The sequence below is a fragment of the Rana temporaria genome, chromosome 9 (assembly GCF_905171775.1).
Source record: "Rana temporaria chromosome 9, aRanTem1.1, whole genome shotgun sequence".
NCBI classification, from domain to species: domain Eukaryota; kingdom Metazoa; phylum Chordata; class Amphibia; order Anura; family Ranidae; genus Rana; species Rana temporaria.
Window position 1 is genome coordinate 183,163,742 of NC_053497.1, and position 17,129 is coordinate 183,180,870.

Consider the following 17,129-nt stretch of genomic DNA (forward strand, 5'->3'; position numbering starts at 1 on the left):
TCACCCCTCCATCCATCACCCCTCCATATATCACCCCTCCATATATCACCCCTCCATCCATCACCCCTCCATATATCACCCCTCCATATATCACCCCTCCATCCATCACCCCCCCATATATCACCCCTCCATATATCACCCCTCCATATATCACCCCTCCATATATCACCCCTCCATATATCACCCCTCCATATATCACCCCTCCATATATCACCCATCCATCCATCACCCCTCCATATATCACCCCCCCATATATCACCCCTCCATCCATCACCCCCCCATATATCACCCCCCCATATATCACCCCTCCATATATCGCCCCTCCATCCATCACCCCTCCATCCATCACCCTTCCATATATCACCCCTCCATATATCACCCCCCCCCCCTCCATCACCCCTCCATCCATCACCCCTCCATCCATCACCCCTCCATCCATCACCCCTCCATCTATCACCCCTCCATCCATCACCCCCTCCATATATCACCCCTCCATCCTTCACCCCTCCATATATCACCCCTCCATATATATCACCCCCTCTATCCATCACCCCTCCATATATCACCCCTCCATATATCACCCCCTCCATATATCACCCCTCCATATATCACCCCTCCATATATCCCCCCTCCATCCATCACCCCTCCATATATCACCCCCCCCATATATCACCCCTCCATATATCCCCCCCCCCCCCCCATATATCACCCCTCCATCCATCACCCCCCCATATATCACCCCTCCATATATCACCCCTCCATATATCACCCCTCCATATATAATCCTCTCCATAAATGACAGGTCCACCCTGGCTCACCTTGGTATTTGTAGCACTGTGTAGTATACGGGATGTTTGTGTTGTGTATTGTATGTGGTGTTCTATATATTGGAGTTGTACTGTATACAAGCACTGGTTTTGGTTGATGAGTGTCCCTCCTCCATCCTTTATTCCAGGCTCCATCGTTCCTCCATTCTGCACAGGTGTCTGTGATTGTTACAGGTGACGGTGCCTCAATTCCATACCTTCCAATGAAATCTCGGGGCATCACATAGTCGCGGGCCAATCCGGCTGGATCAGGGAACTCTCTCTGGGTGAGACTCTATTTTCATTATTTCCAGTCATCCCTGAACGGTATAAACATGCATACCGGGCCGTCACCAATGTTTTCCCCCAGAAACAATCATTTATTCTGTAGAATGATAGTGCGGAGGGTCCTGTCCTCCAAGAATCCCCAACACCGATCCCTGTCTCACCCTGTGACCCCCATGTCACCTTGTGACCCCTATGACTCTTGTGTCACCCTATGACCCCCCATTACCCCTGTGTCACCTTGTGACCCCCCATGACCCTTGTGTCATCCTGTGACCCCCATGACTCTAGAACATCCTGTGTCACCCTGTGACCCTTATGACTGCAGAACATCCTGTGACCCCTACAGCTCATGTCACCCTGTGACTCCTATGACTCTTGTGTCACCCTATGACCCCCATAACCCCTGTGTCACCTTGTGACCCTTGTGTCATCCTGTGACCCCTATGACTCCAGAACATCCTGTGTCACCCTGTGACCCTTATGACTGCAGAACATCCTGTGACCCCTACAGCTCATGTCACCCTGTGACTCCTATGACCCCAGAACACCCTTTGTCACCCCATGACTCTGAGCCCCTGTGTCACCCAGTTACCCATATGACCCCAGAGTATCCTGGTTCACCCTGCGACTCCTATGTCTCCAAAACTTCCTATGTCACCCTGTGACTCCTATGACCCCAGAGTATCCTGCGTCACCCTGTGTCCCCTATGACCCCAGAACACCCTTTGTCACCCCATGACTCTGAGCCCCCTGTGTCACCCAGTTACCCATATAACCACAGAGCATCCTGTGTTACCCTGTGACCCCAGAGCATCCTGTGTCACCCTGTGACCCCCTATGACCCCAGAGCATCCTGTGTCACCCTATGACCCCAGAACATCATGTGTCACCCTGTGACCCCTATGACATCAGAGTATCCTGTGTGACCCCCATGACATCAGAGTATCCTGTGTGACTCCTATGACCCCAGAGTATCCTGTGTCACCCTGTGACCCCTGAACACCCTTTGTCACCCCATGATTCTGGGCACCATGAGCCCCCTGTGTCACCCAGTGACCCCCCCCCCCCCCGTAGTGTTTTGGGTGCCCGGTGCTCAGGGATGTCTCCATAGACAGGTCTGGACATTAATAAACCAATGCAGGATTTTTACCACCGTGTTTAATTTTCAGAATTGGCTCCCCACATTTCATTACTTCCATATAAACTTTTATTTTTAGATTTATATTTATCAGTCATAAAATATTTTCTTTATAACGATCGTCCTTCCTGGATATATTCGGCGACGGTTTGGTAAATCAATAGTTCATTCCCGTAGTGCCGGGGGGGGGGGGGGGGGGGGGGGGCCGGGGGTCCTCGTACACCGGCCGAGGTCACAGACACCGCGCGTTTCTTATTCATAGCCGTAGTTGACTTGCGGACGCCCGAAGGTGAAGGGCCGGTTCCCCCAGCCGGAGCCGCCCTGTCCGTAGTCAGCCTGGGGAAGAGGAGCAGCTGCAGGTCTCTGGAGGAAGATGAAACGGGGACCACAGATGAGGAGGACAACGTATGAAAAGAACAAGCGAGAGACAGAGAGCAGGAGGATTTACTGCAACCGGAGAGCGCAAAATCTGGGACAGCTCCGCAATAAAGCTTTGACAATAAAACCTGGAAGCTGGTTGGCTCCCATGCAGAGCTGCACCAGATTTTGCTCTCTAAAGTTTTAGTAAACCCCCCCCCCCCCCCATTGAGACATACATATTGTCATATACAGTGGAACCTCGGTCTAAGAGTAACTTGGTTTGAGAGCGTTTTGATTTGCGAGCAACTTTTTTTTTATTCTGACTCGGTTTGAGAGTGTTCAAGCTAAATAGGCCTGCAGTACCTCATTTGGCCTGAGGTACGGGGGCGCAGGAGCCGAGAAAAGCCAAACATTGGCCTGCAGTACCTCATTTGGCCTGAGGTACGGGGGGGGGGCGCAGGAGCCGAGAAAAGCTGAACATTGGCCTGCAGTACCTCATTTGGTCTGAGGTACGGGGGCGCAGGAGCCGAGAAAAGCCGAACTTTGGCCTGCAGTACCTCATTTGGCCTGAGGTACCCCCCGTACCTCAGGCCAAATGAGGTACTGCAGGCCAATGTTCGCAATGTACCCAATGTTTGCCTGTAGTACCTCATTTGGTCTGAGGTACAGGGGCGCAGGAAACACGAGCCAAAGTGTCCTTGGGCCTTTTTCAGCCATTTTCAGCGCTCTTTGGCGCCCCCTCACCTCTGGCCGCATTCGGTATTGCATCCCATTGAAGTCATAGGATGCTTTAAGGTGAAAAACACGAAGGTTTACAACCCCTTTAAGGCCCCGTACACACGACCGGATCTATCCACTGAAACTGGTCCGACGGACCAGTTTCCGGGGACAGATCCGGTCGTGTGTAGGCCCGAGCGGACAATTGTCCAGCGGATCGGACAGTTTCCAGTGGACAAAAATTTCTTAGCATGCTAACAAATCTGTCCGCTGGAAACCTGTCCGTCGGACGTGTTCGGTCGTCTGTACAGACTCACCGGACACATCCGACCGACCGCCATCCCTCGCATGCGTCGTACTGATTCGACGCATGCGTGGAAGCTTTAAACTTCAAGGCCGCCCACGTCGCCCGCGTCATCGTCGCAGCGACGGCACGGCCACGCCCCGCGTATTGTTTACGCACGGATTTTTGTCATCAACGTCTCAATGTGGCCACCAACCCGCCAACCTCTCAATGTGGCCACCAACCCGCCAACCTCTCAATGTGGCCACCAACCCGCCAACCTCCCAATGTGTCCACCAACCCGCCAACCTCTCAATGTGGCCACCAACCTCTCAATGTGGCCACCAACCTCCCAATGTGGCCACCAACCTCCCAATGTGGCCACCAACCTCTCAATGTGGCGACCAACCTCCCAATGTGTCCACCAACCTCCGAATGTGTCCACCAACCTCCGAATGTGTCCACCAACCTCCGAATGTGTCCACCAACCTCCGAATGTGTCCACCAACATCTCAATGTGTCCACCAACCTCTCAATGTGGCCACCAACCTCTCAATGTGGCCACCAACCTCTCAATGTGGCCACCAACCTCCCAATGTGGCCACCAACCTCCCAATGTGTCCTCCAATGTCCACCAACCTCTCAATGTGTCCACCAACCTCTCAATGTGTCCACCAACCTCTCAATGTGTCCACCAACCTCTCAATGTGGCCGGTGCAGAAAGCCGCCTCCTCCGTATTCCCTCCTATAACCTCCTGTTCTTTCATTGGTGGGTTGTGGTCACATGACTATTCTGCAGGAGGATAAATTGGCCAATCCCTCTTCCCTCCCATCTTCCCCATACCCCCCCCCCCCCGTTTCTTTTAAGGGGCTGTGCAGGGACTTACCGCAAACTGCTGGGGTTGGCGTGGCGGCTCCACGTCATAGTCCTGGTCTGGGAATCCATACGACGGTTTGTCTAAATTCCGGGACTGCTTACGTTTGATGTCGGCGTAATCTGCATTACGAGCCGCAGGGGGCGCCTCGGTGTAGTAACTGCCGGTAAACAGAGACATGCTGGTAAATCATGAGAAGACGAGGAACATTAGACACGTGACTTTCGTTCCAAAGACATTTTCCTACAAAGTTTGATAAATGTTTTCATTCGGAAATATTTGAATTACCCGCTTCAGCCCCGGACCATTTGGCTGCCCAAAGACCAGAGCACTTTTTAGCGATTCGGCACTGCGTCGCTTTAACTGACAATTGTGCGGTTGTGCGACGTGGCTCCCAAACAAAATTGACGTCCTTTTTTTTCCCCACAAATAGAGCTTTCTTTTGGTGGTATTTGATCACCTCTGGGGCGGACTGACCAATGAGTCCGAGGGCACTGCCCGAGGGCCCCATGCCACTAGGGGGCCCCATCAGGGTTTCCAAGCTCAGTAAAACCAGGGACAGTGTAAAAAATTGGTGGGGTAGATTCAGGTAGCTTTGCGCTTTTCGTACCGTTTTGCCGCTGCGCCTCCGTAAATTACCTGCGCTACGCTTCATTCACGGAGCAGTAGCCACGTAATTTGCGTGAGCGCTCCGGAAAAATGCCCGGCGTAAGCGCGCGTAATTTAAATGATCCCATAGGGGGCGTGGATCATTTAAATTAAGCGCGTTCCCGTGCCGAGCGTAGTGCGCATGCTCCGTCGGGAAACTTTCCCGACGTGCATTGCGGCAAATGACGTCGCAAGGACGTCCTTTGCTTCAAAGTGAACGTAAATGGCGTCCAGCGCCATTCACGATTCACTTACGCAAACGACGTTAAAATGTAAACTTTGCGACGCGGGAACGACGGGTATACGTAGCATTGGCTGCCCCTGCTAATAGCAGGAGCAGCCTTACGCGGAACCCGACGAACGGAAACGACGTAAACTGCGTACGCAGGGCTCACGTAGGGTTGTGAATCGGCGTTAGTATGCAATTTGCATACTATACGCTGACCACTACGGGAACGCCCCCTAGCGGCCATCGTAAGAATGCAGCCTACGATACGACGGCATAAGAGCCTTATGCCAGTCATATCTTAGGCTGCAGTCGGCGTAACGAGGTTCCTGAATCAGGAGCATTCGAGACGCCGGCGCAAGTAAGCAATTGCGCTGCGTAACTATGGTTACGCAGACGCAATTGCTACCTGAATCTACCCCGGTGTTTTTTTTACATTTGTCCCTGATATGTCCGAAACCGACATGCTTTTGATGTGAAAATCCCGAGATTTTAGCTACCCTCTGCACTGCCTCTTGGCGTGGTGGCCATTTGTAAGCCCAGGGGCCCCATAGTCTTCTATTGCCCAGGGGCCCCATGAGTTGTCAGTCCGCCCCTGTCAGTGCCCACCACTGCAGCCATCACCAGTGCCTCATCAGTGCAGCCTCCTCAGTGCCCATCAGTCCAGCTTCATTAGTGCCCCTCGGTGAAGAAAAACCCCCCCCCCCCCAATATCACAGAAAGAAAACTTACTTTGTCCTCTGCGGGGCGCTCCAGGCTGCGGCTCTCTGCGGGGATTGCGGCGGGATGTTGGACTTAAGAAAGGAGATAAATGAAGAGAATAAAAATTAGAAAGTAAAGAGAGAAGAGAACTCGTCATTCATATTTCATCCGTAATACAAACTTTACTTTTCAGGGGGACGTGGAGACGTCGGGAGATCAGAAACGAGCGATTCCTACAAGACGCCATCGGAAATTAGAGGTGGGATTCCGATCTCAATGATGGAGCTTCACAGAACTTACACCCATTTTCCGAATATTTCATTTCCACTCCAGGGCTGAACAACCTTTCTTATAAGTTGTAGCGAGTTCTCCGTAGCAGCAGGATCCGGCGGCGGTGCGTCCATAAAGGGCGCAGGAGCTCCGCCCCCTCTCTCCTGTCACCACTCTAATCCCCATAGATAGATTGGTGCATTGCATGAATCTCTCTATGGTCGCTGCTGACACCCCCTATTCAGGTGTCCGGCCCCTTTTCGGGCGCCGGGCACCTAAATTACAGCGGCGGGGTGTTCTTTGGAAGCTCCTGATTGGAGACGTCGGCTCTAATAGGCATCCAGAAATGTGAGAAGCGTGCGCCACACTGCGCGTTTCGCTTCTCACTCAGCTGTGTGGTAGCAAAACAAAGGAATTCGCTTTGCTAACATTAAACGCCCTTTCAGCCAATCGGGTGCGCCGGGTCTGTGTTACCTGTCACCTGATTGGCTGAAACGACAGGCGCTGTGATTGGATTGGTCCAATCACAGCAGAGGACAGGAGGAGGAGCGGGCGGGAGAAGACATCGAGGAAGAAATGGAGGACACCACCCGCCGCTGTCACCCGCTGCCCACCTGAGACAAGGTAAGTGTCGGGCAGACGGGAGGCACAGTGGCAACCTTTAATGGGCAAAGTTTCTGCGTTTGGTACAGTGGCTGCGTGTGATGGGCACAATGGCTGCGTTTGATGGGCACAGTGGCTGCGTTTGATGGGGCACAGTGGCTGCGTTTGATGGGCACAGTGGCTGCGTTTGATGGGGCACAGTGGCTGCGTTTGATGGGGCACAGTGGCTGCGTTTGATGGGGCACAGTGGCTGCGTTTGATGGGGCACAGTGGCTGCGTTTGATGGGGCACAGTGGCTGCGTTTGATGGGGCACAGTAGCTGCGTTTGATGGGCACAGTGGCTGCGTTTGATGGGGCACAGTGGCTGCGTTTGATGGGGCACAGTGGCTGCGTTTGATGGGGCACAGTGGCTGTGTTTGATGGGCACAGTGGCTGCGTTTGATGGGGCACAGTGGCTGCGTTTTGATGGGCACAGTGGCTGCGTTTTGATGGGCACAGTGGCTGCGTTTGATGGGGCACAGTGGCTGCGTTTGATGGGCACAGTGGCTGTGTTTGGTACAGTGGCTGTGTTTGATGGGGCACAGTGGCTGCATTTGATGGGTACAGTGGTTGCGTTTGATGGCACAGTGGTTGCGTTGGATGAGCACAGTGGCTGCGTTTGATGGGTACAGTGGCTGCATTTGATGGGCACAGTGGCTGCGTTTGATGGGCAAAGTGGCTGCGTTTGATGGGCACACTGGCTGCGTTTGATGGGTACAGTGGCTGCGTTTGATGGGTACAGTGGCTGCGTTTGATGGGTACAGTGGCTGCGTTTGATGGGCACAGTGGCTGCGTTTGATGGGTACAGTGGCTGCGTTTGATGGGTAAAGTGGCTGCGTTTGATGGGTACAGTGGTTGCGTTTGATGGGCACAGTGGCTGCGTTTGATGGGCACAGTGGCTGCGTTTGATGGGCACAGTGGCTGCGTTTGATGGGCACAGTGGCTGCGTTTGATGGGCACAGTGGCTGCGTTTGATGGGCACAGTGGCTGCGTGTGATGGTACAGTGGCTGCGTGTGATGGTACAGAGGCTGCAATTGATGGGTGTTTTTTTTCCAGAATTTTGTTTTTTGTTTGCACCCCCCGGGCCGCACCGCACCACAGGCTGAGTGCCCTTTCCAGTTGTTCTCCTCGGTCCCTCCCAGGCAGTCACAGGCGAACCTTCTGGGCAGGCTGGCGTGGTAACTTAACTAGCCACGCCCCCCGCTTGCCATACTTGGCAAATCAGGGAAAAGAGAGAGAGCATGTGTCCTCCTTGTCCAATAGAAGACAAGGAGGACAAAATGAGGGAGGGGAGGATCCTCTGGGGTAGGGGGAGGATCCTCTGGGGTAGGGGGAGGATACTCTTGGGGTAGGGGGAGGATACGAGGCTGTTCTAACGCGGCGCTATTAACACTTCATTGCCACAAAAAATTCTGATGCCCGGGTCAAACGTAAAAATTCGGGACACATAACGTTAGGATCAAGACAAGGGTCCAAAATTTGTGAATGTCCCGGGAAATTCAGGACTATTGGCGACTTTGTATGTGTAGAAGAACTTCCAAAACAAGTCCAAAGACTTCATCTGCTGGTAGAGGGCACATGACCAGGACGGTACTTACCATCGGCACGTTGATGGAGCGGCTGTTCCGGCCCGGCTCCTCCTGGGCGGTCTCATTACTCCTGGGAAAAAATTAATGATATATTAAAGTTATATTTCAGATTTCACTCGAGTTATCAATGTGTTTCTTAACCTGTTATCGGTCGCGGGGCCTTTACACCAAAAAATCTGAAGTCCTCCCAGTCTATAAAAAAGGAAAATGTCCCTCATCTATGGGAAACCTGAGCCTGGAAGGATGCATACCACCTCCATGATGTCCCCCATTACATCAGAGGTCCCCCAAGCATGTCAGAGGTCCCCCAAACATATCAAAGGTCCCCCATAATGTCAGAGGTCTTCCAAGCATGGCAAAGGTCCCCCATCATGTCAGAGGTCCCCCATCATGTCAGAGGTCCCCCAAGCATGTCAGAGGTCCCCCAAGCATGTCAGAGGTCCCCCAAGCATGTCAAAGGTCCCCCATAATTTCAGAGGTCTTCCAAGCATGGCAAAGGTCCCCCAAGCATGTCAGAGGTCCCCCAAGCATGTCAAAGGTCCCCCATAATGTCAGAGGTCCCCCAAGCATGTCAAAGGTCCTCCCATCATGTCAGAGGTCTTCCAAGCATGGCAAAGGTCCTCCCATCATGTCAAGGGTCTTCCAAGCATGGCAAAGGTCCCCCATCATGTCAGAGGTCCCCCAAGCATGTCAAAGGTCCCCCATAATGTCAGAGGTCTTCCAAGCATGGCAAAGGTCCTCCCATCATGTCAAGGGTCTTCCAAGCATGGCAAAGGTCCCCCATCATGTCAGAGGTGCCCCAAGCATGTCAAAGGTGCCCCATCACGTCAGATGATGCTTGAAAAAGAGGTGCGGCCTTTTTTCCATCAATGGCTTGCTAGCTTCGAAACATGTCGCATGTGTGTGATGTCATTGCCGGGCGCCGTGCTGTGATGCTCCTCTAGTCTCACTTTGAATACACGGCCGTGTTTACCTTTTAATCTACAGAGACAGAGTGCACACCAAAGCCACAGTGCGGCTTGCCATAACCACTGACTCTTGTCACTCTCCACTACACTTTTTACCTGGAACCCATATTCTTATCAGATGGATTTTTCCTGATAGACTAGGATATGCCCAAGTCTGGATCACTGAAGAAAACCACGCTGTGCTCAGCCATCCCACTCCATCCTGCACGGATCTGATGTGGTGCCAGCTTTACAGGACTTGCTGTGACTTGCAGTCCCACTTTCATCTGTTCAGCCCAGCAACCGGATTTGAATGCAACTTACCTGTTCTCCATGTGAGTGGATGTTATTGTTTATTAAATTATTCTTATGATACATACTCAGAGGCGCCCCTCTTCTTGTTTTTTTCCATCACGTCAGAGGTCCCCCAAGCATGTCAAAGGTGCCCCATCACGTCAGAGGTCCCCCAAGCATGTCAAAGGTGCCCCATCACGTCAGAGGTCCCCCAAGCATGTTAAAGGTGCCCCATCAAGTCAGAGGTCCCCCAAGCATGTCAAAGGTGCCCCCATCATGTCATAGGTTCTCCAAGCATGTCATAGGTTCTCCAAGCATGTCAAAGGTGCCCCCATCATGACAGAGGTGCCCCAAGCATGTCAAAAGTGCCCCATCACACCAGGGGTTCCGCAATCATGTCAAAGGTGCCCCCCCCCCATAATTTTAGAGGTTCCCTAATCTGGTCAAAGGTGCCCCATCACATCTGAGGTCTCCCTATCATGTCAGAGGTCCCCCATCATGTCAGATGTCCCCCAATCATATCAAAGCCCCCCACCCATTATGTCAGAAGTCCTCCAAGCATGTCAGAGGTCCCCCCAATCATATCAAAGCCCCCCCCCCATTACATCAGAGGTCCCCCAAGCATGTCAAAGGTCCCCCATCATGTCAGAGGTCCCCCAAGCATGTCCCAGGTCTCTCATGTCCCAGGTCCCCCAAGCATGTCCCAGGTCCCCCAAGCATGTCCCAGGTTCCCCATCATGTCCAAGGTCCCCCATCATGTCAGAGGTCCCCCAAGCATGTCCCAGGTCCCTCATCATGTCAGAGGTTCCCCATCATGTCAGAGGTCCCTCAACCATTTCAAAGGCCCCCCATCACATTGGAGATCTCCCCCCTCATTTCAAAGGTCCCCATAGCATGTCAAAAAGCCATTACATCAGAGGTCCCCAATCATGTCACTTCTTCCTTCCCCCATCATGTCAGAGGTCCCCCAATCATGTCAGAGGTCCTGCAAGCACGTTAAAAAAAGGTTCCCCCACATCATGTCAGAGGTCCCCCAAGCATTTCAAAGGTCCCCCCATCATGTAAGAGGTCCCCAAAGCACGTCAAAGGTCCCCCATCATGTCAGAGGTGCCCAAAGCATGTCAAAGGTCCCCCATCACATCAGAGATTCTGCAATCATGTAAAAGGTCCCCCCATCATTAGAGAGGTTCCCCAATCATGTCAAAGGTGCCCCATCACATCTGAGGTCTCCCTATAATGTCAAAGGTCCCCCATCATGTCAGAGGTCCCTCAATCATATGAAAGCCCCCCCATCCATTCTGTCAGAGGTCCCCCAAGCATGTCAAAGGTCCCCCATCATGTCAGAGGTCCCTCAATCATGTTAGCAATCCCCAACTCATGTAAAAGGTCTCCCCCATCATTATAGAAGTTCCGAAATCATGTCAAAGGTCTCCCCCATCAATATAGAGGTTCCCCAAGCATGTCAAAGGTGCCCCATCACATCTGAGGTCTCCCTATTATGTCAAAGCCCCCCCCCTTTATGTCAGAGGTCCCCCAAGCATGTCAGAGGTCCCTCAATCATGTTGGTGATCCCCTACTCATGTCAAAGGTCCCCCTATCATTTCAGAGGCCCCCCAAGCATGTCAAAGGTCACCCATCCTGTCAGAGGCCCCTCAATAATTTCAAAGGCCCCCCCATTACATTAGAGATCTCCCCCTCATTTCAAAGGTCCCTATATCATGTCAGAGGTCCCCCAAGCATGTCCCAGGTCCCCCAATCATTACACTGTTCCTTCCACCATCATGTTAGAGGTCCCCCAGTCATGTCAAAGGTACCCCAATCATGTCAGAGGACCCCCAAAAGTACGTAAAAAGGTTCCCCACCATTATGTCAGAGGTCCCCCAAGCATGTCAAAGGTCCCCCTATGACGCCAGAGGCCCCCCTATCATGTCAGAGATCCCCCAAACACGTCAAAGGTCCCCCCGATCACTGAGTCCCCCATTACCAAATAGTCCTCTCCTCACGGCATGCCAGAGGAACCCAAATGGAACCCTGGTTGAGAAATACCGGTCCACAGCACAATGCATGGTGCACCTAGTCAGCAGCTCAGGACACAGCTTTGTAATTGGCAGATAATTATCCAAAATGGCGCCACCCAGAGGAAATGTAATTCTATTTGGTAATAATTATAATTAACTGAACCGATGAATGTTTCGCTCTTCCTCCAGTAAAAAGGTTCACTTACTTTTTCTGCTTGCTAGTCTTGCTGTTAGGTGTTTTGCAGAAGTGAATCCATTGCGCTACGACAGCGACCACGAATGCCAGGGCGGCCGCGGGAAACACCACCATGACGACCAGGTCCCACGTACTCCATAGGTGGTCACACTTCTCCCCCATGTACCAGTAATCGGTGTTGGGTCCTTTGTAGTTGGGGCAACTGGAGGGAAAAAGCCAAGAGAATGGTCAGCACCTCCCCGAGGCACGAATGGGAGTCAATACCTTTCCAGTATCCGGAACAATGTCATCGAGGATCAGAAATTCATATCAGCCCTGGGCAAATCTGGAGGCCTCTTTTCACAAGATCTGTACCTTTTATGTACCACAAACAATGATATTTATTTATTATATCGGCTCCAAGTCTATACATTATCTATAGATATTGGTTCAGCTCTGCTCTCCCCCCCCACGAGCCATGAGCCTGTTATTATATTAATTATATTTCCAAAAGTATTGGGACACCTCCCTTTGTACCAGTGGCGGCTGGTGCTCAAAATTTCTGGGGGGCCCAAACAAACTGAAAAAAACAACCCACTACCTACCTCTGAGCAACATCCCAACAGCAACAATGGACTCCAGCGCACAATAGATCCACTACAGCAACAATGGACTCCAGCGCACAATAGATCTACTACAGCAACAATGGACTCCAGCGCACAATAGATCCACTACAGCAACAATGGACTCCAGCGCACAATAGATCCACTACAGCAACAATGGACTCCCAGCGCACAATAGATCCACTACAGCAACAATGGACTCCCATCGATAATCAGGGCCGCTGATAGGCCAGTACAACTGGCCCAGTTGTACCGGGCCCGGCAACCTGAACAAAAAAAAAATGACCGATCAGGGTCCCTTAACATTGTCAAGCACCTAACAGACGTTTAACCGCAGCCCCCCCAGACCTCCACCGTCCACCCATAACGCATGTGTTGCCTGCAGAGACAGTGCCACCCATGCCGCCAATGCTGTGATGTGCTGCAGACAGTGCCACCCATGACGCTAATGCCATAACGCATGTGTCAGGGATCTGCCACCTAAGGGTTAACAGTGCAGACTGATTCCAATGATTGGCAACAGGCTGCCTTATTTAAACCCCTCAGCAGCACTGTGTCCTTGCTGTCTGATCTGCATCTTATCCGGAGACCTGATCCTGAACCTGCATCATTCTGACCTGGCTTTCTGACTCCTCTGCCATCTCCAGTCCTGACCTGCTCTGTTTACCTGTCTGCAAGATCCTCTGTTGCCGAATCCAGCCTGAAATCTGACCATTCCTTGCCTGCTGCTTTTGTCTGTACTGATCATCCGTGTATGACCTGGCCTGTCTGACTCCTCTCCTGCTGTCACTTGCACCTGCATGTGCATGTTGCTCTCAGGCGCACCTGCATCCGCTGACCTGCATCCCGCTGACCAGCATCCTGCTAACCAGTTAATCGGCATCCACTGACCTGCGTCCGGTGACCTGCGTCCGGTGACCTGCATCCAGCTGACCTGCATCCAGCTGACCTGCATCCACTGACCTGCGTCCGGTGACCTGCGTCCGGTGACCTGCATCCAGCTGACCTGCATCCAGCTGACCTGCATCCACTGACCTGTGTCCGCTGACCTGCATCCACTGACCTGCGTCCGGTGACCTGCGTCCGGTGACCTGCATCCGGTGACCTGCATCCAGCTGACCTGCATCCGCTGACCTGTGTCCGCTGACCTGCATCCTGCTGACCTGCGTCCGGTGACCTGCATCCAGCTGACCTGCACCTACAGCGCTTCAGCCCTTCTCATTAGCCTTCATCTCCAATCTCAGAGACTCTGCAGGCACTCATACCCCACTGTGCTCCTACGGTCACTGTCTCAACCCCAGTGACCCCGGAACCAGGACGGTAAGAGAGGTCTCCCTCTGCACGTCAGGCTCACTCCCAAGGTACGTGTCATTATGTGCTGCCTGCAGAGACAATGCCACCCATGCAGCCAATGGCATTATGCCATTGGCGGCATAGTGAGCACTGTCTACAGCACAATATGGCATTGGCGGCATGGGTGTCACTGTCAGCAGGCAGCACATTGTTATGGCATTAGCGTCATGGGTGGCATTGTTAGCAGCACATTATGGCATTGGCAGGTGGCTTGGAATGGGTGGCACTGTCTTCTGCACAATATGGCATCTGTGGAGGGGCGGAGCCAGGGGGTGGCTTAAGGAGGGACAAGGGGCGGGACCAGGGTCGGAGCTAAAGGGGGCCCCATCAGGTAGACTGTACGGGGCCCCATGATTTCTATCTGCGGTCCTGTCCACAATAGATCCACTGCAGCAACAATGGACCCCCAGCGACAATAGATCCACTGCAGCAACAATGGACTCCCAGCAAAAATAGATCCACTACAGCAAGAATGGACTCCCAGCATACAATAGATCCACTACAGTAACAATGGACTCCCAGCATACAATAGATCCACTACAGCAACAATGGTCTCCCAGCATACAATAGATCCACTACAGCTACAATGGTCTCCCAGCATACAATAGATCCACTACAGCAACAATGGTCTCCCAACAGCCAGCATTAATAGACCCTCCAGCAGCCAGCAACATTAGACCCCTCCCTTAACAGTAGATGGCTCCCAGCAACGATTAACCCCCCCCCCCCCCGCAGCATAAGACCCACCCCTAGCAACAATAGATCCCCATCAGCAACAGTAGACATCCTCAGCAAGAATAGACCCCCCCCTGCAAAATCAGATCCCCTCTAGCAACAATAGATTCCCTAGTAGCCAACATTAATAGATCCTCAAGCAGCCAGCAACAAAGACCTCCTTCCTCAACAGTACATCCCCCCCAGCAACATAAGACCCATCCTAGCAACCATAGATCCCCCACGAGCAACAGAAGAACTCCCCAGCAACAATAGGCCCTCTTCCTTTGCAAAACTAGATCCTCTCCAGCAACAATAGGCCCTCCAGCACCACACCCCGCCACCCCTTTCATTACATACATTCAGTTCTGAAGGTGCCGGAGCCCTGAGGGAGATCAATGAGACTTACTTGCAGAACGCATTTCCACCTTTGCAGCTGCATTGAATGCCGCTGGGACAGAAGCCCCCCGCGTCTCCGTCGCAGCGTCCAAAGTCAGCCACACCCCCGCAGCTTGCTGAAAAAAAATCAACACATTGTCTGTAATAAAGGATTGTATTTGTCACAGTATTATTATATCCCCCTAACTGTGCCCACCTGTATCATCTGTGCCCATCTGCTGCCTCACTGTGCCCATCTGCAGCCTCACTATGCCCATCTGCAGCCTCACTGTACCCATTTGCAGCCTCACTGTGCCCATCTGCAGCCTCACTCTACCCATCTGCAGCCTCACTGTGCCCATTTGCAGCCTCACTGTGCCCATCTGCAGCCTCACTTTGCCCATTTGCAGCCTTGTTGTGCCTATTTGCAGCCTCGCTGTGCCATTTGTAGCCTCACTGTGCCCTTTTGCAGCCTCGCTGTGCCTATTTGCAGCCTCGCTGTGCCCATTTGCAGCCTCGCTGTGCCCATTTGCAGCCTCACTGTGCCCATTTGCAGCCTCACTGTGCCCATTTGTAGCCTCACTGTGCCCATTTGTAGCCTCACTGTGCCCATTTGCAGCCTCACTGTGCCCATTTGCAGCCTCACTGTGCCCATTTGTAGCCTCACGGTGTCCATCTGCAGCCTCACGGTGTCCATCTGCAGCCTTCCATTTGTTTAGATACAACATTCGTTATTTCGGATAATTTATAACTTCGGATGAATTTGTATTTTCGTTACGTTCCATTACTGTGCCTATCTGTAGCCTCACTGTGCCCATCTGCAGCCTCACTGTCCCCATCTGTACCCATTTGCAGCCTTACTGTGCTCATCTGCAGCATCACTGTGCCCATTTGCAGCCTCACCGTGCCCACCTGTATCATCAGTGCCCATTTGCAGCCTCCCTGTGCCCATCTGCAGCCTCATTGTGCCCATTTGCAGCATCGTTGTGCCCATTTGTAGCCTCACTGTCCCCATCTGCAGCCTCACTGTGCCCATTTGTTCCCTTCCATTTGTTTAGATACGACATTTGTTATTTTGGATCATTCGTAACTTCGGATAAATTCGTATTTTTGTTACGTTCCATTACTCTGCCCATCTGTAGCCTCACTGTGCCCATCTGTAGCCTCACTGTCCCCATCTGTACCCATTTTCAGCCTCCCTGTGCCCATCTGCAGCCTCCCTGTGCCCATCTGCAGCCTCACTGTGCCCATATGCTGCCTCACTGTGCCCATCTGTATCATCAGTGCCCATCTTCAGCCTCACTGTGCCCACCTGTATCATCAGTGCCCATCTTCAGCCTCACTGTGCCCACCTGTATCATCAGTGCCCATCTGCAGCCTCACTGTGCCCATCTGCAGCCTCACTGTGCCCATCTGCAGCCTCACTGTGCCCATATGCAGTCTCACTGTACCCATATGCAGCCTCACTGTGCCCATCTTCAGCCTCACTGTGCCCACCTGTATCATCAGTGCCCATCTGCAGCCTCACTGTACCCATCTGCAGCCTCACTGTGCCCATCTGCAGCCTCACTGTGCCCATATGCAGTCTCACTGTACCCATCTGCAGCCTCACTGTGCCCACCTGATAGTTATTGTCAGTTATTATTTAGAATTTTCTTTCAGGTGTGATTGTAACCAGATAATCACTTCACCTGTCGGGGGTCGTAATGTTCTGTCTGATCGGTGAATAGTAATAATACCTCCATTGCCTCATTACACCCCTCCCCCCCCCCCCCCCTCCCATTGGCTGGACACCGGTGCGAATTTCTGCCGCCATGAAAACGCAGATCGGTCCGTATTTGGGCGACGATCAGCACATAAGACCCAAAAGATCCTTCCTTTCCACTGATTGGACGGGAAGTTCAGTTATAAAAGAAATCGTTTTCTTACGTTGGGCGGAAGTCTCAGCAACAAAGTAACAAACGGCAGCGAAGACGACACAAAGTCTCCCGGAGATCCTCATCCCTGCTCTGCGCCGATCACCTTCCCTCCTCGCCCTTCCTGACGTTTATGAATCGTCCTTCTAGTCCCAGATTACTGATT

General features: G+C 52.5%; 1 protein-coding gene and 1 long non-coding RNA gene across 2 annotated transcripts in view; one reads left to right on the top strand and one right to left on the bottom strand.

Annotated features, from left to right (window-relative positions):
- LOC120914374 overlaps positions 1 to 6,791 on the top strand; it is a 23,927-nt gene extending 17,136 nt beyond the window's left edge. Inside the window, exons 3-4 of the long non-coding RNA XR_005743664.1 lie at positions 956 to 1,093; positions 6,237 to 6,791. This is a non-coding gene — a long non-coding RNA (uncharacterized LOC120914374). The remainder of the gene's footprint in view (positions 1 to 955; positions 1,094 to 6,236) is intronic.
- LOC120914373 lies at positions 2,233 to 17,124 on the bottom strand. The gene is made up of 7 exons (XM_040325058.1): positions 16,977 to 17,124; positions 15,079 to 15,184; positions 12,011 to 12,202; positions 8,555 to 8,615; positions 6,074 to 6,135; positions 4,480 to 4,627; positions 2,233 to 2,595 (listed from the first exon to the last, which is right to left on the bottom strand). The coding sequence occupies exons 1-7, from the start codon at positions 17,047 to 17,049 to the stop codon at positions 2,485 to 2,487; spliced, it is 753 nt and encodes a 250-aa protein (XP_040180992.1). The 5' UTR covers positions 17,050 to 17,124; the 3' UTR covers positions 2,233 to 2,484.
- Positions 17,125 to 17,129: the final 5 nt, after the last annotated feature.

Excerpts from the sequence above, each read along its gene's own strand:
- LOC120914373 (XM_040325058.1), bottom strand. The coding sequence starts at position 17,049 with ATGAGGATCTCCGGGAGACTTTGTGTCGTCTTCGCTGCCGTTTGTTAC. Across the intron at positions 6,136-8,554 it reads GCTCCATCAACGTGCCGATG|TCCAACATCCCGCCGCAATC; the intron begins GTAAGTACCGTC and ends TCCTTTCTTAAG. Across the intron at positions 2,596-4,479 it reads GCCAACCCCAGCAGTTTGCG|AGACCTGCAGCTGCTCCTCT; the intron begins GTAAGTCCCTGC and ends ATCTTCCTCCAG.